The sequence below is a fragment of the Nerophis ophidion genome, linkage group LG02 (genome assembly GCF_033978795.1).
Source record: "Nerophis ophidion isolate RoL-2023_Sa linkage group LG02, RoL_Noph_v1.0, whole genome shotgun sequence".
NCBI lineage: Eukaryota > Metazoa > Chordata > Actinopteri > Syngnathiformes > Syngnathidae > Nerophis > Nerophis ophidion.
In genome coordinates, this window is record NC_084612.1 from 35,794,115 (window position 1) to 35,816,949 (window position 22,835).

The 22,835-nt window shown below is 39.6% G+C and overlaps 3 protein-coding genes across 5 annotated transcripts in view; 2 read left to right on the top strand and 1 right to left on the bottom strand.

The window, feature by feature from the left end:
* The window catches only part of LOC133540126 (polycystin-1-like protein 2), a 58,254-nt gene extending 57,751 nt beyond the window's left edge, over nt 1-503 (bottom strand). The window contains exon 1 of one of the 2 annotated variants that reach the window (XM_061882645.1): nt 95-503. In XM_061882645.1, the coding sequence (XP_061738629.1) occupies nt 95-401 (307 nt within the window). In that variant the 5' untranslated portion in view covers nt 402-503. The remainder of the gene's footprint in view (nt 1-94) is intronic. The other variant, XM_061882654.1, reaches the window with a different exon arrangement.
* Nucleotides 504-3,389: 2,886 nt separating this feature from the next.
* bola3 (bolA family member 3) lies at nt 3,390-6,141 on the top strand. Its single transcript, XM_061882690.1, has 4 exons — nt 3,390-3,556; nt 3,633-3,753; nt 5,337-5,425; nt 5,742-6,141. Exons 1-4 carry the CDS (start codon nt 3,491-3,493, stop codon nt 5,802-5,804), a joined length of 339 nt encoding a protein of 112 aa, XP_061738674.1. The 5' UTR covers nt 3,390-3,490; the 3' UTR covers nt 5,805-6,141.
* Nucleotides 6,142-6,284: 143 nt separating this feature from the next.
* vat1l (vesicle amine transport 1-like) overlaps nt 6,285-22,835 on the top strand; it is a 41,645-nt gene continuing 25,094 nt past the window's right edge. For both annotated transcript variants that reach the window (XM_061882667.1, XM_061882676.1), the window contains exons 1-4: nt 6,285-9,021; nt 12,043-12,172; nt 12,289-12,504; nt 19,213-19,355. In XM_061882667.1, the coding sequence (XP_061738651.1) occupies nt 8,804-9,021; nt 12,043-12,172; nt 12,289-12,504; nt 19,213-19,355 (707 nt within the window). In that variant the 5' untranslated portion in view covers nt 6,285-8,803. The remainder of the gene's footprint in view (nt 9,022-12,042; nt 12,173-12,288; nt 12,505-19,212; nt 19,356-22,835) is intronic.

Genomic DNA, 22,835 nt, shown 5'->3' on the forward strand with positions numbered 1-22,835 from the left:
ACTCTGCTCTTTGCAGTGCAGCTAACACAATAAACAAGTCAAAAGGTGTCATAAAAATCTATAAAATGAATGTTGAATTTAATATGGCTCTCACCCTCATTGGCATCCAGAGTGAGATTTGGAGCAGCAGGTGCCAATCCAAGCCACCAGTCCTTCTCCGAATTTAAGTGCTTCTGAAGGAACTGCTGCGTCTCGCTGTTCAAGATGAAGGCTATGTGTCCTCCTCCTCGCTCGCACCAACTTTGGGCACTAAGGAAGGAACGCTGCAGACCAACAAACTCATAGCAGGAGCCATCAAAGTGTTCCTGGGGTTTTGGGCAGAAGACCGTGTCTGGTTCCTCTACAGCAAAACAAGTACAGCTGAGGAGGAGAACAAATAAAGTCAAGACAGAGTGGTCCATCTCTGCCGCTGTGCACCTGCACACTGCTTGCACTCAGTTTGGTAACAAAATTACTTTAAAGCACAATGACGTCAATGGCCTTGACAAAAGGCCAGCTCTTTAGGGTCATGTCTGACTGGTTTACTTGATGGCTGCTTACCTTTTGTATTGCGCATATAACTCTCGTCAACAAACAAAAGCAGAGGGCTGTCCTGAAAGGCGACAAAAGCCAACTGTCAATAGTCACTAATGGCTCCACAACCTGCAGAGAGAGATACACTTGTCAGCCTGTGCTGTTATAAAAAGTCGATTTCACCTCCCACAAGACATGACATTTATTTGTCTTCTGGAGGATCTTTTGTTGCCAAGCCTGATAGGTAAACATTACATTTGACTTGCTCTAAATGGTTAATATGATCAAACTGTCAAACTCAGAAGACAATGTCAATGTTTCACATGTAAAGCAACAATCAAACAGATTGCTTAATAAAATAATAAATTATCCATCCATCCATTTTCTACCGCTTGTCCCTTTCAAAGTCGCGGGGGGTGCCGGAGTCTATCTCAGCTGCATTTTGGCAGAAAGCGGTGTACACCCTGGACAAGTCGCCACCTCATCGCAAGGCCAACACAGACAACATTCACACTCACATTCACACACTAGAGCGCTCCCGCGACCCCAAAAGGGAATAAGCGGTAGAAAATGGATGGATGGATTCACAAACTAGGGCTAATTTAGTGTTGCCAATCACCCTATCCCCAGGTGCATGTCTTTGGAAGTGGGAGGAAGCCGGAGTACCCAGAGGGAACCCACGCAGTCACGGGGAGAACATGTAAACTCCACACAGAAAGATCCCGAGCCTGGGATTGAACCCAGGACTACTCAGGACCTTCGTATTGTGAGGCACATGCACTAGCCCCTGTACAACTGTGCTGCAATTGTAAATCATCCATCCATCCATTTTCTACCGCTTATTCCCTTTTTGGGGTCGCGGGGGGCGCTGGCGCCTATCTCAGCTACAATCGGGCGGAAGGCGGGGTACACCCTGGACAAGTCGCCACCTCATCGCAGGGCCAACACAGATAGACAGACAACATTCACACTCACATTCACACACTATGGCCAATTTAGTGTTGCCAATCAACCTATCCCCAGGTGCATGTCTTTGGAAGTGGGAGGAAGCCGGAGTACCCGGAGGGAACCCACGCAGTCACGGGGAGAACATGTAAACTCCACACAGAAAGATCCCGAGCCTGGGATTGAACCCAGGACTACTCAGGACCTTCGTATTGTGAGGCACATGCACTAGCCCCTGTACAACTTTGCTGCAATTGTAAATCAATTATATAATATTAATTAAAAAAAAACAGATCCGTTCACAAAGCATAAATACAATGGGATGTTGAACTGTAAAGATAAATTAAATTATAAAAAAAATGCAAAATTGGATTTCTTAAGTATTATAATATAGTGCTTTATGAGTTTTCTCCCCCAACTGAACCCAAATGTTGTAATGACAAACTAAATATCATGTAGAGCAGGGGTCACCAACACGGTGCCCGCAGGCACCAGGTAGCCCGTAAGGACCAGATGAGTAGCCCGCTGGCCTGTTCTAAAAATAGCTCAAATAGCAGCACTTACCAGTGAGCTGCCTCTATTTTTTCACATTGTATTTATTTACTAGCAAGCTGGTGTCGCTGTGCTCGACATTTTTTATTCTAAGAGAGACAAAACTCAAATAGAATTTGAAAATCCAATAAAATATTTTAAAGACTTGGTCTTCACTTGTTTAAATAAATTCATTTATTTTTTTACTTTGCTTCTTATAACTTTCAGAAAGACAATTTTAGAGAAAAAATACAACTTTAAAAATGATTTTAGGATTTTTAAACACATATACCTTTTTACCTTTTAAATTAATTCCTCTTCTTTCCTGACAATTTAAATCAATATTCAAGTACATTTATTTTTTTATTGTAAAGAATAATAAATACATTATAATTTAATTCTTCATTTTCACTTCTGTTTTTTTGATGAATAACATTTGTGAAATATTTCTTCAAACTTGTTATGATTAAAATTTAAAAAAATATATTTTGGCAAATCTAAAAAATCTGTATAATCAAATGTAAATCTTATTTCAAAGTCTTTTGAATTTCTTTTAAAATTTTTGTTCTGGAAAATCTAGAAGAAATAATGATTTGTCTTTGTTAGAAATATAGCTTGGTCCAATTTGTTGTATATTTTAACAAAGTGCAGATTGGATTTTAACCTATTTAAAACATGTCATCAAAATTCTAAAATTAATCTTAATCAGGAAAAATCATTAATGATGTTCCATAAATTCTTTTTTTTTTATTTTTTTCAAAAAGATTCGAATTAGCTAGTTTTTCTCCTCATTTTTTCGGTTGAATTTTGAATTTTTAGGAGTCGAAATTGAAGATAAACCATGTTTCAAAATTTTATTTTATTTTTTTTCCCTGTTTTCTTCTCTTTTAAACAGTTCAATTAAGTGTTTTTTCCATCATTTATTCTCTACAAAAAAACTTCCGTAAAAGGAAAAAAATGTACGACGGATTGACAGACAAAAATACCCATTGTTTGTATATGTATATAGATTTGTTTATTAAAGGTAAATTGAGCAAATTGGCTATTTCTGGCAATTTATTTAAGTGTGTATCAAACTGGTAGCCCTTCGCATTAAACAGTACCCAAGAAGTAGCTCTTCGTTTCAAAAAGGTTGGTGACCCCTGGTGTCGAGTATTTAACTTGTCGTTTACTTTCTAGAAAAAATTATATGATTTTAGGAAGTTGAATGAACATTTAAATTAAAATTACCCTATTTCCAATATGTCCAGCAAGCTACATTGCAGTTTTACGAATGTATAAACTATGTTACAAATGTTAACAAACAACAAGTTGAATATTTTAGTAATATTACAGCCATCAAACCAAGTCAAGATGAGTTGTTTACATACAGTCGTCGCATTCTTCAAATGTCGTACCCGGATGTTTGACGTCATATTTAAGGGACGTTGTGTAAAGAGTCACGAGCCATATACATAAACTCCTCGCTCCAGTTTAACAAAAAAAAAAAATAATAACCAGCATGTTTTCCATGTTGGCTGGTAAGGGCTCTATCATATCTGCGCTTCGGATTGTTTGCAGGAGTAAGGTAAATACATTTTTAAAAAAACATGGCGTTCACTGTCTGATAGTGGTTGGCTATAATTTCTCCTCTGCGCCTGAAGGCAGTCCTTGGCCGGCCCAGGCGGTGTCTGTCCACGCAGACGGAGGGAGAAGTCCGCATCGCGAAGATACTCAAGGAGAAATTCCCTCTGGCATCATCGCTCAAAGTCGTGGATATATCGGGTACGTGAAAACCATACATAATAAAACATTTGAACTCAATATGACATTGAACAAGATACTTCATGTATCCCAATTAAAACTGAATACGTTTTGGTCTAAAATGGCATATACCGTTTTTCCTTGAATTGCCGCCTGGGCGCTAATTAATTTAAAACCTCTTCTCACTCCTGCGCTTACCAAAGGCATGCGGTAAAAGTAAGCATGCGCTAATTATTTTAAAACCTCTTTTCACTCCGGCACTTACACAAGGTATGCAGTAAAATTAGTTGAGATTTAGTAGAGAACATCCACAATAAAGTTTGCAACAGTCGGTACTGAGAGAAATGCCCTGCTCCTACCGGAAGTCGCAGACAATGACGTCGCAAATGTGGGGGCTCCTCACATATTCACATTGATTTTAATGGGAGCCTTCAACAAAAAGTGCTATTCGGACCGAGAAAACGAGAATTTCCCCTTTAATTTGAGTGAGGATTAAATATTTGTGTTTGAGGATATTGATAGCGACGGACTAGAAAAAAAAAAAAAAAAGTTTAAAAAAAAACGTGATTGAATTGGGACGGATTCAGATGTTTTTAGACACATTTACTAGGATAATTCTGGGAAATTCCTTATCTTTCTATTGTGTTGCTAGTGTTTTAGTGAGTTTAACAGTACCTGATAGTCGGAAGGGTGTCTCCACGGGTGTCTTGACGCGCAGTGTCTCAGGGAAGTCGACGGCAGTTTCATGGATGGCCCCAGCTCAGTTTTTCTCCGGTAAGAAGCGACTTTTCAACCACAATTTTCTCACCGAAACCTGCTGGTTGACATTTGGTCGTGTTTCATGTTTGCTTGACCGCGCTCTTATCCATAATAAATTTTCACCTCCGGGAATTTTAAACAAGGAATCACCGTGTGTTTGTGTGACTAAAGGCTAAAGTTTCCCAACTCCATCTTTCTACAGTGACTCCTCCAATATTAATTTAACAAATTGCCAAAGATTCAGCAACACAGATCTCCAAAATACTGTGTAATTATGCCGTTAAAGCCGACGACATTTAGCTGTGTGTGTGCGTAGAGCTCATACTTCCTAAAAACGCTTGACGTCTTGCGTACACGTCATCATTACACGACGTTTTCAAGACGAAACTCCCGGGAAATTTAAAATTGCAATTTAGTAAACTAAAAAAGCCGTATTGGCATGTGTTACAATGTTAATATTTCATCATTGATATATAAACTATCAGACTGTGTGGTGGGTAGTAGTGGGTTTCAGTAGGCCTTTAATCTTCTTCCCTTTATGCGATTTCAAATTACCAGTATTGAAATCAGCCTCCTCCATTTTGAAAATGACGACAGGGGAAGTGTCACTCGCGACGTCACGAGTTTGACCAGGCGGTAATATTAAGCACGCGCAAATTATTTTAGGAAGCGAGTTTGACCCGGCAGTAATTCAAGGCAGGCGCATACTATATGCCCTGCGGCAATTCAAGGAAATACGGTATTGATTTTGTTTTAAGTCCGGCATTGTGAATTTGTTTAGTGACGTTCGCTACTTGTTCAAGATCAGCAATTATCCCATAACCTTGTGTGCGATCTTGCTCCAGGCGGCTGTGGGGCCATGTATGAGGTCCACATAGAGTCCAGTGAGTTCAAAGACAAGAGAACTATTCAGCAACACCAGCTCGTTAATCAGGTACTTGTCCGTGTTGAGTACATCCACCCATTTTCCACTTCATTTTGTGAACCTACCATGAATTGATTAATGTGGACCCCGACTTCAAAGAGTTGAAAAACTTATTCGGGTGTTACCATTTAGTGGTCAGTTGTATGGAATAGGAACTGTACTCTACTATTAAATGTTTAAAATAAAGTTAAAATAATTCCTCCTGACAGTGAATCAAAATAGAGCATCATTTAAGACAGAGTGCTTTCACTGGCCTTTTGTAATAGTTGTCTGCGCTTACTCACATTTGAATTATATTTCCTCTCTGTTTGTTTTTCCCCTACAGGCACTGAAGGAAGAGATTCAAGGAATGCATGGGCTGAGAATATTCACAGATATTCCAAAATAATACTATACAAATTTCACTACTACTACAAAATATGCCATGAATCAACAATTTGTTGGTAGATATTATACATAAACAAATAATGTGAAATACAACATTGCATACAGTAAACATACACAAAACAACGGATGGTCCTGCAGTTTAAAGTATTGCCACGTTGCCTGAGGCTGTGAGGCAAATATATACTCTTAATGTCCCAGGATAGTTTATGTATTGCACCTGAATCAGTCAGTACACTGCACATGGGGATAGTGTATTTATTTATGATAAACCAACACTATGCTAGAATGTATAAGCAATTTTTACTTGACTTGCTCCATTAAACTATTTTGTATTATTACATTCTTTATTTACTTTTCGTTAGAAAGAAGACTATTTCAGTGCCTAAAAAAATTAAACCAAACAAGATCCTGGATATGTATAGTACCATTGATTATTTCATAAAATAAATCAGTTTCTAAAACCATACATTTGGTAAATAACCAAACAAAAACATTTGTATGACTACCTATTGTGAAGTAGATATGGCATATAACCAGAGTATATATTGATTGTGATACTGATGATTTTGGATATACAGGTTTCTGTAAAGCTTCTGACCACAAGATTAGGTACACCCAAGATCCAAAACAAGAACTGTGTCAAAACATTTGCATTCAACAAAGATAATAGGCCTGATGCTCTAAACAGTATAATGCACTGCTGATTTTTGGGAGAACATTTCTTCCGGGAGGTTTTCGGGAGAGGCACTGAATTCCGGGAGTCTCCCGGAAAATCCGGGAGGGTTGGCAAGTATGCACATATGACTTCTTCCCCAGAAATGAAAACCACTGATGGTCAACCAGGCTAAGATGACTGTTTTACAGTAAGTAACGTGGAAACTATTTGAGTAGAAAAAGCTTAAATCTTCCTGCAGAAAGCAGATGCGAGCAAAAAAAATTCAACTGCAGTAGATACCTATACTTTATCAAAAAAAGATTTGTTGAGTGATATTAAGGATTCTGCGTCGGGCGTGTTTCCAGACATAGTGAATTATTGTACTCCAGATGTCATTCTACACAACAAAACAGATGAAAACTTGGAAAAGCATGGAGGTCTACAACTTCTTGGTGTGTAACTGGGTCAAAGAAATCGGTATCAGGACTCTGGGATAAATATACATTGTTTTTATCTTGAGTAAGGTTGCATTTAATGATTTAATTTGGGCAGCAATGTTTGTTGCTTTGCTGTTACACGCACAGTTTACGAGTTTCCCCATCTTCAACAAAATCTAACCATAGATGTCAACATTGTGAATGTGCTGAAATCTTCATTTATGATCGTTTCCTCTGGTAAAAGCTCAACTCTTTTAGGATTTGTTCACATTTGGCTCGTAGGTGCTATTGAAACACTCGTGGCAAAAATGTGTTTTAATAAATTTGAATTATATCAAGACAATACTTAAATGGGAAATAATAAAGGTTAAAAGTACGTCAACAAACCTTTCACAAAGATATCACTGCAAACTCATGCATTCTTCGACTCTGCTCCCTTGGACTGGAATGTGTGCTGCTTTTCTTCTTGTTTAGTAAAATCGTGCACTCCTCTTTTCTTTTTGACTACCTTTTAAAGAACTCTAAAGAAACGTTTATCCTTTTCGCAATTTAAACGTACAGCCAAAAACAACACAAGCATAGGGCATTTTTCTTCAAGAAAGGCTAAATCGTGCCCATACCCATTGAAGACAAAGCTAGCTTGACCTTCACACATATTTAATGAGCGGGACGTGAAATGAAAAGTTCATTTTGGTTTCATCTGACCACATGACATTCTCCCAATCCTCTGCTGTATCATGCATGTACCCATTTTGGTATAAACCCAACTCGTCGTGTTTGGAGGAAAAGAATACTGAGTTGCATCCCAAGAACACCACACCTACTGTGAAGCATGGGGGTGGAAACATCATGCTTTGGGGCTGTTTTTCTGCTAAAGGGACAGGACGATTGATCCTTGTTAAGGAAAGAATAAATGGGGCCATGTATCGTGAGATTTTGAGCCAAAACCTCCTTCCATCAGTGAGAGCTTTGAATGGTTGACCAAATACTTATTTTCCACCATAATTTACAAATAATTTAAAATTCCTACAATGTGAATTACTGGATTTTTTTTCACATTCCGTCTCTCACAGTTGAAGTGTACCTATGATGAAAATTACAGACCTCTGTCATCATTTTAAGTGGGAGAACTTGCACAATCGGTGGCTGACTAAATACCTTTTTGCCTCACTGTATTTGTAAATTGCAATCAGTGAATATGTTGAAGAATGAGGGCTTTGCTTTTCATTTCCAAGTGTCCGTAAAGGCATCTCACTTGTTGAGTGACTCAAGCCACATGAGATCGGTAGGTCGTGAGTTCAAACCCCGGCCGAGTCATACTAAAGACTTTAAAAATGGGACCCATTACCTCCCTGCTTGGCATTCAGCATCAAGGGTTGGAATTGGGGGTTAAATCACCAAAAACTATTCCCGGGCGCGGCTAGGGCTGCTGCTCGCTGCTCCCCTCACCTCCCAGGGTGTGATCAAGGGTGATGGGTCAAATGCAGGGAATAATTTTGCCACACCTAATGTGTGGGTGACAATCATTGGTACTTTAACTTTAACTTTAGCATGCATTGGTGAAGTGTAAAACTCCCTGTCACAGTACATTCCAGTGCAATGCAAATGTAGTACGTTACACCAGGAGGTGGCGCACTTGCCACTCGATCAAGCCTATGTGGATATGACGACTGAACGAACACCTACACCAATCATGACAAGTTCATTAAAATGACAAAATGTTCAAGGAGCTGGAATGACAATTCTAACGAGATTATGTGGGTGTGTGAACGCATGAGCGAGTGAATGCGGGCATCAGACGGTGGGCCAAGTCTGCGGTTCAGCACACAGCGCCACTGTGCAGGTTGCAGCGCACATCGGTGACCCTTCCGGCAAAGCAGCTCCAAGAATCGAGCACCAGCCGCACTCATGGCTCATGAAGGAGCACACATGACAGAGGAAAGCGAGTGCATGATCGGCAGAGACGTTGGCAAGAAGCAGGGAAGCGTGCATGAATCCTGCGGGAATGTTAAAGAGATGCGGGCGGTGGTGCTGTCAGGCTTCGGGGGGCTCAACAAACTCCGCGTGACGAAGAAGCCAATGCCCGAGTGTAAGCCTGGTGAAGTGAAGATCCGCGTCAAAACATGGTAAATATGCACACCACATGATGTCACTGCATGGTAAATATGCACATTTAATGACGTCAATGTTGGTTAGGGATGTGCACGTGCACGGATGATACAGAAGCCACAGGTCTTTTTTTCCCCCACTGAAGGTGTGGGCATGTAGCTTGATTATTTGCAACCTGTTATGTACATTTGGCACTTTTTGGTTAATGTTTCGGAAAATACAATTGTATTGTTTTGCATTCCTGTGATGAGATGGTGACTTGTCCAGGGTGTACGCCGCCTTCCTCCTGAATGAGGCTGAATTGCATAAACGGTCAAGGTAAAGAAACCTACTGTTGTGAATGTAGCCCCACTGATGAGTCACTTTCCCCTCACAGGACTAATATACAAACCCTGTTGCCATATGAGTTGGGAAATTGTGTTAGATGTAAATAAAAACAGAAAACAATGATTTGCAAATCATTTTCAACCCATATTCAATTGAATGCACTACAAAGACAAGATATTTGATGTTCAAACTCACAAACTTTTTTTTTTTTGTTGCAAATAATAGGTAACTTAGAATTTCATGGCTGCAACACGTGCCAAAGTAGTTGGGAAAGGGCATGTTCACCACAATGTTACATCACCTTTTCTTTTAACAACACTCAATAAATGTTTGGGAAATGAGGAAACTAATTGTTGAAGCTTTGAAAGTGGAATTCTTTCCCATTCTTGTTTTATGTAGAGCTTCAGTCGTTCAACAGTACGGGGTCTCCGCTGTCATATTTTACGCTTCATAATGCGCCACACATTTTCAATGTGAGACAGCTCTGGACTGCAGGCGGGCCAGGAAAGTACCCGCACTCTTTTTTTACGAAGCCACGCTGTTGTATCACGTGCTGAATGTGGCTTGGCATTGTCTTGCTGAAATAAGCAGGGGCGTCCATGAAAAAGACTGCGCTTAGATGGCAGCATATGTTTTTCAAAAATCAGTATGTACCTTTCACCATTAATGGTGCCTTCACAGATGTGTAAGGTACCCATGCCTTGGGCACTAATGCACCCCCATACCATCACAGATGCTGGCTTTTGAACTTTGCTTCGATAACAGTCTGGATGGTTCGCTTCCCCTCTGGTCCGGATGACATGATGTGGAATATTTCCAAAAACAATTTGAAATGTGGACTCGTAAGGCCACAGAACATTTTTCCACATTGCATCAGTCCATCTTAGATGATCTCGGGCCCAGAGAAGCCGGCGGCGTTTCTGGATGTTGTTGATAAATGGCTTTTGCTTTGCATAGTACAGCTTTAACTTGTACTTACAGATGTAGCGACAAACTGTAGTTACTGACAGTGGTTTTCTGAAGTGTTCCTGAGCCAATGTGGTGATATCCTTTAGAGATTGATGTCAGTTTTTGATACAGTGCCATCTGAGGGATCCAAGGTCACGGTCATTCAATGGTGGTTTCTGGCCATGCCGCTTACGTGGAGTGATTTCTCCATATTCTCTGAACCTTTTGATGATATTATGGACCGTAGATGTTGAAATCCCTAAATTTCTTGCAATAGCACTTTGAGAAACGTTGTTTTTAAACTGTTTGACTATTTGCTCACACAGTTGTGGACAAAGGGGTGTACCTCGCCCCATCCTTTCTTGTGAAAGACTGAGCATTTTTTGGGAAGCTGTTTTTATACCCCATCATGGCACCCACCTGTTCCCAATTAGCCTGCACAACTGTGGGATGTTCCAAATAAGTGTTTGATGAACATTCCTCAACTTTATCAGTATTTATTGCCACCTTTCCCAACTTGTTTGTCACATGTTGCTGCCATCAAATTCTGAAGCTAATGATTATTTGCAAAAAAAAAAAAGTTCATCAGTTTGAACATCAAATACCGTATTTCCTTGAATTGCCGCAGGGCATATAGTATGCGGCTGCCTTGAATTACTGCCGGGTCAAACTCGCTTCGCAAAATAATTTGCGCATGCTTAGTATCACCCCCGGTCAAACTCGTGATGTCTCGAGTGACACTTCCCTTGTCATCATTTTCAAAATAGAGGAGGCTGATTTCAATACCGGTAATTTGAAATCGCATAAAGTGAAGAAGATTAAGAGCTATTCAGTAGGATTAAAGGTCCAAACTTACATCACACTCAAATTTTTACTGCATGCCTTTGGTGAGTGCCAGAGTGAGAAGAGGTTTTAAAATAATTAGCACATGCTTACTTTTACCGCATGCCTTTTGTAAGCGCAGGAGTGAGAAGAGGTTCTAAATTAATTAGCGTCTGGGCGGAAATTCATGGAAACACGGCATGTTGTCTTTGTAGCATATTCAACTGAATATGGGTTGAAAATGATTTGCAAATAATTTTATTCCGTCTATATTTACATCTAACACAACTTCCCAAATCATATGGAAACGGGGTTTGTAGACATTGGTCACCAAATCATCCATCCATTCTTTTTTCTACCGCTTCTCCCCTTTTGGGGTCACAGTGGGGCTGGAACTATGCCCTAAACAAGTAGCGTCCTTGTCACAGTTCTAACACAGACAACATTCCCCTGCAATATCAAATGGAATTAAAAACATCTACTATTGGGATTCTCAAACTGTGGTATGTGTACCACTGCCGCTATGCTGGCTCCTTGTAGTGGTACGCCAAAGACGCACAGTGTTTTATTTGTCTATATTCAAACAGCGTGTGACTGTTCAAACTGTGTCTAATGGCCAAAATATTTAATATGCTTGTTAAAAAAAACCTCACTTGTTTTTAATGAATACATAGGCCTACTACGCTGCTGTATTTTAATGTAATTATGGTGGTTCTTGGAGAGCCCAATTTTTTCTGAGGTGGTAATTTGTGAAAAAAGTTCAATAACCACTGGTCTACTGTATAAAAGGCAGTGGCGTAGAATTGCATGTCTCCCTCCAACATCAGTACATCAGATGAATGCTTCTTTAAAAGTGATATTTTAATTTTAATGAAAGAATAAATCTATAATTGTAGTGTCTGTCTATCACATTCTGTGATCCTCTTTAATATGCGTTGCAGTGGTTTAAATTTCCTGGATTTGATGGTCCGTCAGGGAACTATTGACTGTCCTCCGAGGGCACCTCTTGTTCCGGGCTTCGAATGCTGCGGAATCGTGGAGTCCGTGGGTGAAACCACAAAGGGATTTGAGGTTGGTCAAAAAGAAGCATCCACCTCCTTTTAATATGCAAATTAGCACTGCCTGAACCGCCTTTTTTGTCGTGTTTTTTTGCATGCACTGTCTTTTGCTTCTATCCATCCTTTCAGATAGGTGACAGAGTCATGGCGTTTGTCAACTACAACGCCTGGGCAGAAGTTGTCTGTGCTCCAGAGGAGTTTGTGTACAAAATGCCCGACGAAATGACTTTTGCGGAGGCCGCGGCGTTCGCTCTGAACTTTGTTGCTGCCTACATGATGCTCTTTGAGCTGGCCAACCTCCGAGAGGGCATGTCAGTGCTTGTGCATTCAGCTGGGGGTGCTGTTGTAAGTCAAACAAGTGAATAATTCTCTTGTTCTCATTCTGTACACACGAGGGATGCAGCAATCCATTATTTTAGTAATCGAGTAATCGTATACGACACACTTTTAAGCCTCAATGTGTATTTTTGGGAAAATTGTTGAAATAATTATAATTTAAAAAAAATCTACATGATAAAAAAATAGAATTAAATTAGACTTAACCTAAGAAAAAATGTTTTTAAACTCTACGCTGTTCGCCACCAGATAGATCACTGCACTCACACACTATGTCTAGGTATTACAGTTCCGGGCACTCCATTTTTATTAGTTGCACTCATAAGGTGATTAACCGAAGCAACAAAATATAAATCAAAGCTTTTTTTTTCTAATCAAATGTAATTAAATTGATTAATCCAGGAGTGTCAAACGTAGGGCCCGCGGGCCGGATCAGGCCCTCGAACAGGTTTTATCCGGCCCGTGGGATGAGTTTGCTAAGTACACAAATTAACCTGAAATTTTTGAATTAAAAAAACAGCTCTTCTACATGTGTCTACTGGATGTTGCAATAGCAATTCTTTGTATCTCTGTAGATCAGGGGTCGGAAACCCGCGGCTCTTGGATCACTCTGATGTGGCTCAGCTGCATACTTGCCGACCCCCCCATTTTTCCGGGAAGTTTTCCGGATTTCAGTGTCTCGCCCAGAAATCTCCCCAGGATAACATTCTCAGATTTTCACCCGGAGAACAATATTGAGGGCGTGCCGTCATCTTGACCATGTCGTCGCGTCCACTTTAAGGCCACCCTCAGTGTGACCTGTATGGCTGTTGGTCTTTCATTCACTTATGTGTGTCTGCAGAAGCCATATACAACATGTGAACGGGCTGGTAAGCTGTTTGTTATGGTTGTAGAGGGCGCTTAACGCATTGTCATCATAGCACGCCCTTATTATTGTTGTTTGGGTGAAAACCAGCACAGTCGAGAGAAAGGTTGCCCTGAAACTTGGTAGTCTTCCAGAAAACTTGAGATGGTTGGCAAATGTGATGTTGTCAAGCAGCATTCAAATAAAACTCGCGGGCCGCACTAATATTAAATTTTCATATTAAGGTGCGGGCCGCGAGTCTGAGAACCCAGGTTAATACATAGCACAAAACAAAAGCACAAAAAAAAAACTATGTACGCTGTGTTATTTCATTTTAAATTTCAAAAGAGTCTTGTGCCTCCCATAGTTTTCTTTATTTTGTGAAACGGGTCAAAATGGCTCTTTGAGTGGTAAAGGTTGGCGACCCCTGCTGTAGATGATGGTACATATGTACAAAATAAACCACATGATGTTAGCACATCAATCGAGGAAAATTATCAAACTACATACATGGGATACTGTAATTTGATTTTGATATTTTTTTATCTTGATTGATGGAAAATGAACACCATTGAGTTGACTGATGAACATTATCACATCATTCATTCAGAAAATATAAATAACGACAAATAAAGGTAGAATACTATTAACCGCAACATGTAAGGGTAAAAAAACAACATTATGATTTGTACATTTTCAGAAAGTGCTTCTTCTATTTTTAAACACAGAAAACAATCTGCAGGTGTCTTTATTTTGAAGTTATCGTGCAGGGATTTTACCAGTCCGGCCCACTTGGGAGTAAATTTTTCCCCATGTGGCCCCCGATCTAAAAGCAGTTTGACAACCCTGAATTAATCGTTGCCGCCTCAGCACACATGCACAATCAAGCGATATCCATTAAAAGATCTTTATCACAAATATACTAAATTAACTTTATAATTAAGTTCATTTCAAATGAATGGCTTCACATTACAGTTGTCCCTCATTTATTGCTGTTAATTTGTTCCGGACATGACCACGATAAATACAGAGTAGAAATCATTTAATATTAAAAAAAAAAATCTCTTTAGCTAGCTTGTAAATATATTTTTGACATTATTACAGCCCTTTGGAAATGAAATAACACCCTTAAGTCACCTTTACATTATTTTAATCCAATATACCGTATTTTTCGGATTATAAATCGCAGTTTTTTTCATAGATTGTTCTGGGGTGTGACTCATTCTTTAGAGCGATTTATGTGTGAAATTATTACCACGTTACCGTAAAATATCAAATAATATTTTTTATCTCATTTACATAAGAGACTAAACGTACCAATAGAAGAGGAAGCGGCTCATTGTCTACCTTTGGAGTTGGCAGAGTTGTTTAGAAGCGACACCGGGGAAGAAGATTTCATCGGATTTAGCGATTAGGAGTGACAGATTGTTTGGTAAACGTATAGCATGTGTTATATGTTATATCTTGTGCTTGAAAATAGTTACGTTAGGACCAAAAAATGGAGACTATACTTTGAAAAATGTTTTGAAAATCTGCCATGTGGTAAGCCTTGATGTGGCGATGGACGACTGTATACTTAAAAACATTTTTTATTACGTTTGAGATCCAACAATAGTGTATTTGTAGAGTATTACCCAAAATATAGTTTAAACATACATTGAGTAAGCCCTATGGTAACAAAGTGTTTTGTGTCTCTAGCTTTAAAGGGGACCTACTATAGAAAACCAACTTTTCCTACCTATCTGTACCTGTTTTTTGGGGTATTTGGGATCTGCATTAGTCCTGAACATTTTAAATCAAACCATGGAGTCATGGTGGAGATATTTGTTAAACAGTCTTGCCTTCCTTCATACTTCCTCCAAACGAGCCGTTTGGAATTTGCCCAATTTGTGACCTTCCTCCCATTGCTAACATCAGCGGATATTTTCATATGTGGTAAAGTTCAAAACTTTGCACGAGTCCGCCATTATAGTCTGAGGCTGTAGTCAACGAGATCCTTCTTTTTTTCCATTCTTTTGTTGTGGGGCAGACTGGCTCCTATATGCACATGCATCCTCCGCTGTTGCCATTTTTTAATACAATTTTTTTATAGCTCACACTTATATCTGCCAGTAGATTTTGCTATGGAAGCCCTAAAAACTAGAGGACACAGTAGAAGTGGAGGCAGCAGACCAAACGACTCAGAAAGCAGCTTGAAGATAGTCTGTGAAACCAAATATATGCAAAATTTGGACCAAAGAGCCACCATTACATGTTATGTTGACAACAAACAAGTGTTTTAAATGTAGAAAAAATGTGATATAACCCCTTTAATGCTAATAAGTGGTGTTTGTCCAGAGTGTGTGGCTCCAAGTAGGGCGCTTGTGCGCTTTACCAACTATTTACATATACACTGTGACTCTGCACTTGTCCAATGTAATATATGTCATACTGTAACATTAAGGAATGGGACAGGAAGATATCAAATTTAGCCACACTAGTACAGCACCAAGCAGGGAATAAACATAAAACTATGGTACGAGCGGGAGTTGCCAGTGCCACAAAACACCTAGAAAAGTTGGCTAACAAAAGTAGCTGTAGGAGGGCAAGTAGAAAATTAGCAAAAATGTACAGTAATACCTCAATGTACGAGCTTAATTGGTTCAATGAGAGAGCTCTTAATTTAAAAAAAATTGTATCTCAAATCAACACCACACTTTGAAATGATAATAAATAAATGGGTTTGGTGCTTGACCCCACCAGAACAGCACCATTGTAACATGTACAGTGGGGCAAAAAAAGTATTTAGTCAGCCACCGATTGTGCAAGTTCTCCCACTTAAAATGATGACAGAGGTCTGTAATTTTCATCATAGGTACACTTCAACTGTGAGTCAGAATGTGAAAAAAAGAAGATTGATCCGCGATAAGGAAAGAATGAATGGGGCCATGTATCGTGAGATTTTGAGCCAAAACCTCCTTCCATCAGTGAGAGCTTTGAATGGTTGACCAAATACTTATTGTCCACCATAATTTACAAATAAATTCTTTAAAATTCCTACAATGTGAATTCCTGGATTTTTTTTCACATTCTGTCTCTCACAGTTGAAGTGTACCTATGATGAAAATTACAAACTTCTGTCATCATTTTAAGTGGGGGAACTTGCACAATCGGTGGCTGACTAAATACTTTTTTGCCCCAATGTAACACAAGTTTTAAAAATTAAAACAAGCTTCTGGATAATAAATACTGTATTAAAAACAACATAATAGAATTCATGACAAGTACAGTAGTTATATGAAGCAATGTAAAAAGAATGTAGACTATTTACCTTGGAGAGTGGACTTCTTCCAAATGCTTTGCTGTTAAACACACCATCAGCGCCTTGTTCATATGTTTATGGATAAATGTCTCTCATTTAGAATATTTTCAACATTCTTGACTAGCGTTATTGACTCATTCTACTTCAGTACGCTGCAGACTAGTAGTGATACGCTGAAATTGTTTTGCCAAGTCGACTCCCTGCTCTCTCATGTTTGTGATGATTTCTTTCTTTAATTCAATGACTATCATTCACTTCTATTTCTCAGCATTGTCCTTTGCACTCATTTCCTTCCATACCATAATATGAAAAAAAATTGTAGTTGATCTACCGACATGTTAATAATGATAGTGAGTAATACCAGATTTTTGGGCGGATCTTACAGGGTTCACTGTAACATGTCCTACGGCAGGTACGCTTTTAACTCAAATTGGTGCTTGTAACTTGTAACAGGCTCTAAAGATACATATTCTTAGATCTCTTTAGTGTACGTCACTAAAAGTCCATTTTACTTAATAGGCGACCTTTCAGGCGAATAGGTGTTTCTCGTAGTCTTGTTGAGATGTTTACGTTGAGAGTAAAAATCAATTTCCTCTTAAGGGGAAGAATACAGTTCTTTTTTTTAAATAGTACATATGACAACAAAGTATTTTATCTAGTCTTTTTTATTTCAATTAAATTAATTTAGTATTATTTTTTATAATGATTTTAGTTTTATTCATGATTTTATTTTCCTTTTTGTAATTTTATGACTCTGCAAATCAAATCAAATCAAATCAACTTTATTTATAAAGAACATTTAAAATTTACCACAGGGGTAGACAAAATGCTGTACAATAGGCAGGTTAAAAGATAACACAAGGAAAACGAGCAAACACAACACAACACAAACGGAGCACGATAAAAATATAAATAAATAAATAAAACATAGGAAACAGGTTCACAGCAGGTGCATAATGGGATGCCATAGCACTTTAAATTGTCTTGTTTGCGAATTGTGCCCTATAAATTAAAGGCCTACTGAAATGAGATTTTCTTATTTAAAAGGGGATAGCAGGTCCAATCTATGTGTCATACTTGATCATTTTGCAATATTGCCATATTTTTGCTGAAAGGATTTAGAAGAGAACATCCACGATAAAGTTCGCAACTGGAGAAAAGCCCTGCCTCTACCGGAAGTCGCAGACGATGACGTCACATGTTGATGGCTCCTCACATCTTCACATTGATTTTAATGGGAGCCTCTAACAAAAACAGCTATTCAGACCGAGAAAAAGACAATTTCCCAATTAATTTGAGTGAGGATGAAAGATTTGTGTTTGAGGATATTGATAGCGACGGACTAGAAAAAAAAAAAAAAAAACGTGATCGCATTGAGACGGATTCATATGTTTTTAGAGACATTTACTAGGATAATTGTGGGAAATTCCTTATCTTTCTATTGTGTTGCTAGTGTTTTAGTGAGTTTAATAGTACCTGATAGTCGGAGGTGTGTGTCCACGGGTGTCTTCACGCGCAGTGTCTCAGGGAAGTCGACGGCAGCTTTATAGACGGCACAAGCTCAGCTGATCTCCGGTAAGAAGCGTCTTTTTAACCACAATTTTCTCACCGAAACCTGATGGTTGACATTCGGTTGGGATCCATGTCCGCTCTGATCCATAGTAAAGTTTCACCTCCGTGAATTTTAAATAAGGAATCACCGTGTGTTTGTGTGGCTAAAGGCTAAAGGCTAAAGCTTCCCAACTCCATCTTTCTACTTTGACTTCTCCAATATTAATTGAACAAATTGCAAAAGATTCAGCAACACAGATCTCCAAAATACTGTGTAATTATGCCTTTAAAGGAGACGACTTTTAGCTGTGTGTGTACGAAGCGCTCATATTCATAACAGCCCGTGACGTCAAGCGTACACGTCATCATTACGCGACATTTTCAAGAAAAAACTCCCGGGAAATTTAAAATTGCAATTTAATATTTCATCATTGATATATAAACTATCAGACTGCGTGGTGGGTAGTAGTGGGTTTCAGTAGGCCTTTAACTTGCCTTTTTCTTACAAGGCACAATACTTTGGAGTGCATTTCTACACCACTGCAACCACAGGCACAATAATAAACATAAAACCAGTATTGCTGAAATCTTGTGAAATAATTATACAATGTTTACTTTGCTGATCAGATAGGGGTTAATAGCACCAAATATGTATCTTTGCTGTAAAAAAACGCTACTTTGTGAGGACTGGATTGTATTGGAGCTCATTAAATTGTGCAATTTTATTGGAGTGCACATTTAAATGCACCACCCTATCATGTTAGATGACAGTTTTGTGTTAAAAAGTGTTTTTTGTATAGCTTTAAATGCTGATAGATATTAAACTTCCGTAAATTGTCTGTTATCAGCCACTATTTAAAATCCAGACACAATAGTGTTAAATAAATGAAGAATAGGAGCTATATTGTACAACACCCAAATGCAAGTAATACATAACCATGGTTTATCATCTCAATAAGAATTATATTGAACACTTGGGCAGCTGCTGATAAACTATCATATTTGTCATTGTCGCCTTCAGGGCCAAGCTGTGGCTCAGCTGTGTTCCACTCTACCTAATGTCACCGTCTTTGGCCTGGCCTCAAGTTTCAAACACGCCGCCATCAAGGACTCGGTGACTCATCTATTTGACAGAAATGCTGATTACATACACGAAGTCAAAAAGTAAGCTCCTAGCAACAACTTTAATCCTTTTTTTGCTATTGATGTTCACTTCATGTGCTTTTGTAATGGGATGGCATTGCACGGGATGACGTGGGCAGGAAATGGCCGGTTGTTCTGATCACATTGGACTTACTGAGCGAGGTTCCCGTTTCATGGTTTGTCGTCATGGTCACCATGGCAATGCAGATCTAATCCCAGGGGCGCACTGAAGGTTTGCAATTGAGCCAATCAAGGGCTGATTATTGTATAATATATTACTGTATATTTGCACGTTTACTTCCAGATAAAAAATTGTACTGTAACTATAATTTTTAGATTGCAATGACATTTTGCCTTCTGCCTACATATCAAGAGTGGTAGTGGATTAATCTGCCTTTCATCTCTCTGCACCACACATTCCACTCAGGATCAAGGCCAAAGTATTACTAAATCAGTGTTTTTTACAAAAGGAATCACAAGACCACAAAGCAGAAAGTAGGCAATATAGGTCCCCTAAATAATGGCATGCCATTCATTCTTTGATATCCATCCATTCATTTTCTACCGCTTATTCCCTTTGGGGGTCACGTGGGGCGCTGGTGCCTATCTCAGCTACAATCGGGCGGAAGGCGGCGTACACCCTGGACAAGTTGCCACCTCATCGCAGGGCCATTCTTTGATATACCTGCTTTCAAAGGCCTACTGAAATGAGATGTTCTTATTGCAACGGGGATAGCAGGTCCATTCTATGTGTCATACTTGATCATTTCGCGATATTGCCATATTTTTGCTGAAAGGATTTAGTAGAGAACATCCACAATAAAGTTCGCAACTTTTGCTTGCTAACACAAAAGCCCTGCCTCTACCGGAAGTTGAGAGAGTAAAAATCAATTTCCTCTTAAGGGGACGAATACAGTTCTTTTTTTGAAATCAATCAATCAATCAATCAATGTTTACTTATATAGCCCTAAATCACTAGTGTCTCAAAGGGCTGCACAAACCACCACGACATCCTCGGTAGGCCCACATAAGGGCAAGGAAAACTCACACCCAGTGGGACGTCGGTGACAATGATGACTATGAGAACCTTAGAGAGGAGGAAAGCAATGGATGTCGAGCGGGTCTAACATGATACTGTGAAAGTTCAATCCACAATGGATCCAACACAGTCGCGAGAGTCCAGTCCAAAGCGGATCCAACATAGCAGCGAGAGTCCCGTTCACAGCGGAGCCAGCAGGAAACCATCCCAAGCGGAGGCGGATCAGCATCGCAGAGATGTCCCCAGCCGATACACAGGCAAGCAGTACATGGCCACCGGATCGGACCGGACCCCCTCCACAAGGGAGAGTGGGACATAGAAGAAAAAGAAAAGAAACGGCAGATCAACTGGTCTAAAAAGGGAGTCTATTTAAAGGCTAGAGTATACAAATGAGTTTTAAGGTGAGACTTAAATGCTTCTACTGAGGTGGCATCTCGAACTGTTACCGGGAGGGAATTCCAGAGTACTGGAGCCCGAACGGAAAACGCTCTATAGCCCGCAGACTTTTTTTGGGCTTTGGGAATCACTAACAAGCCGGAGTCCTTTGAACGCAGATTTCTTGCCGGGACATATGGTGCAATACAATCGGCAAGATAGGATGGAGCTAGACCGTGTAGTATTTTATACGTAAGTAGTAAAACCTTAAAGTCACATCTTAAGTGCACAGGAAGCCAGTGCAGGTGAGCCAGTACAGGCGTAATGTGATCAAACTTTCTTGTTCTTGTCAAAAGTCTAGCAGCCGCATTTTGTACCAACTGTAATCTTTTAATGCTAGACATGGGGAGACCCGAAAATAATACGTTACAGTAGTCGAGGCGAGACGTAACAAACGCATGGATAATGATCTCAGCGTCTTTAGTGGACAGAATGGAGCAAATTTTAGCGATATTACGGAGATGAAAGAAGGCCGTTTTAGTAACGCTTTTAATGTGTGCCTCAAAGGAGAGAGTTGGGTCGAAGATAATACCCAGATTCTTTACCGTGTCGCCTTGTTTAATTGTTTGGTTGTCAAATGTTAGAGTTGTATTATTAAATAGAGTTCGGTGTCTAGCAGGACCGATAATCAGCATTTCCGTTTTTTTGGCGTTGAGTTGCAAAAAGTTAGCGGACATCCATTGTTTAATTTCATTAAGACACGCCTCCAGCTGACTACAATCCGGCGTGTTGGTCAGCTTTGGGGGCATGTAGAGTTGGGTGTCATCAGCATAACAGTGAAAGCTAATACCGTATTTGCGTATGATGTCACCTAGCGGCAGCATATAGATGCTGAAGAGTGCAGGGCCAAGGACCGAACCCTGGGGAACTCCACACGTTACCTTAACGTAGTCCGAGGTCACATTGTTATGGGAGACACACTGCATCCTATCAGTAAGATAAGAGTTAAACCAAGACAGGGCTAAGTCTGACATACCAATTCGTGTTTTGATACGTTCTAATAAAATATTATGATCGACGGTATCGAAAGCAGCGCTAAGATCGAGGAGCAGCAACATAGATGACGCATCAGAATCCATTGTTAGCAATAGATCATTAGTCATTTTTGCGAGGGCATTCTCCGTGGAGTGATTTGCCCTGAAACCGGATTGAAAGGTTTCACATGGATTGTTAGACGCTAAGTGTTCATTTAACTGCTCCGCAACAATTTTTTCGAGGATTTTTTAAATAAAGGGAAGGTGAGACACCGGTCGGTAGTTTACCATGAGGTCAGGATCGAGGTTAGGTCTTTTAAGAATAGGATGAATAACCACTTTTTTGAATGCTAGGGGAACAGTGCCCGAGGAGAGTGATAAGTTTATAATATTTAGCACTGATGGACCTAATAATACAAAGAGCTCCTTGATCAGTTTCCCAGGAAGAGGGTCAAGTAAACAGGTTGTCTGTTTTATTCCATTTACACGTTGTAACAATTCCTCTAATGTTATTTCCTCAAAACGAGAGAAACTATTTTGGAGGGCAGTATCCGCCGTATATACCATCGTATCAGTGTTAATAGAACCCCGTTGTAGCTGGGACGCATTGTCTTTAATCTCCTTTCTAATGACTTCAATTTTTTTACTGAAGAATTGCATAAAGTCATCAGCTACTGGAAGGGGTCCCTTGTTGGGTTAGCGATGCTACCGTACTAAACAAAAATTTAGGATCGTTTTTATTACGGTGGATGAGATTTGAGTAATATTTAGCTTTAGCTAAGGTAAGCATGCGTTTATAAGTTATTAAACCATCACTCCATGCTTGATGGTGCACCTCAAGTTTAGTCGTGCGCCATTTGCGATCCAGCTTTCTACATAATAATTTCTGAGCTCTAGTTTCTTCTGTAAACCACGGGGTGCGCTTTTTTGGAGCCTTTTTTAACTTTAGCGGTGCTATGTTATCAATGGTTTCGCGCAGGGCGTCGTTAAAGTTGTTAGTGAGGTTATCAATAGAGCCCACATACTTTGGGAATGGTGCCATTACCGAGGGCA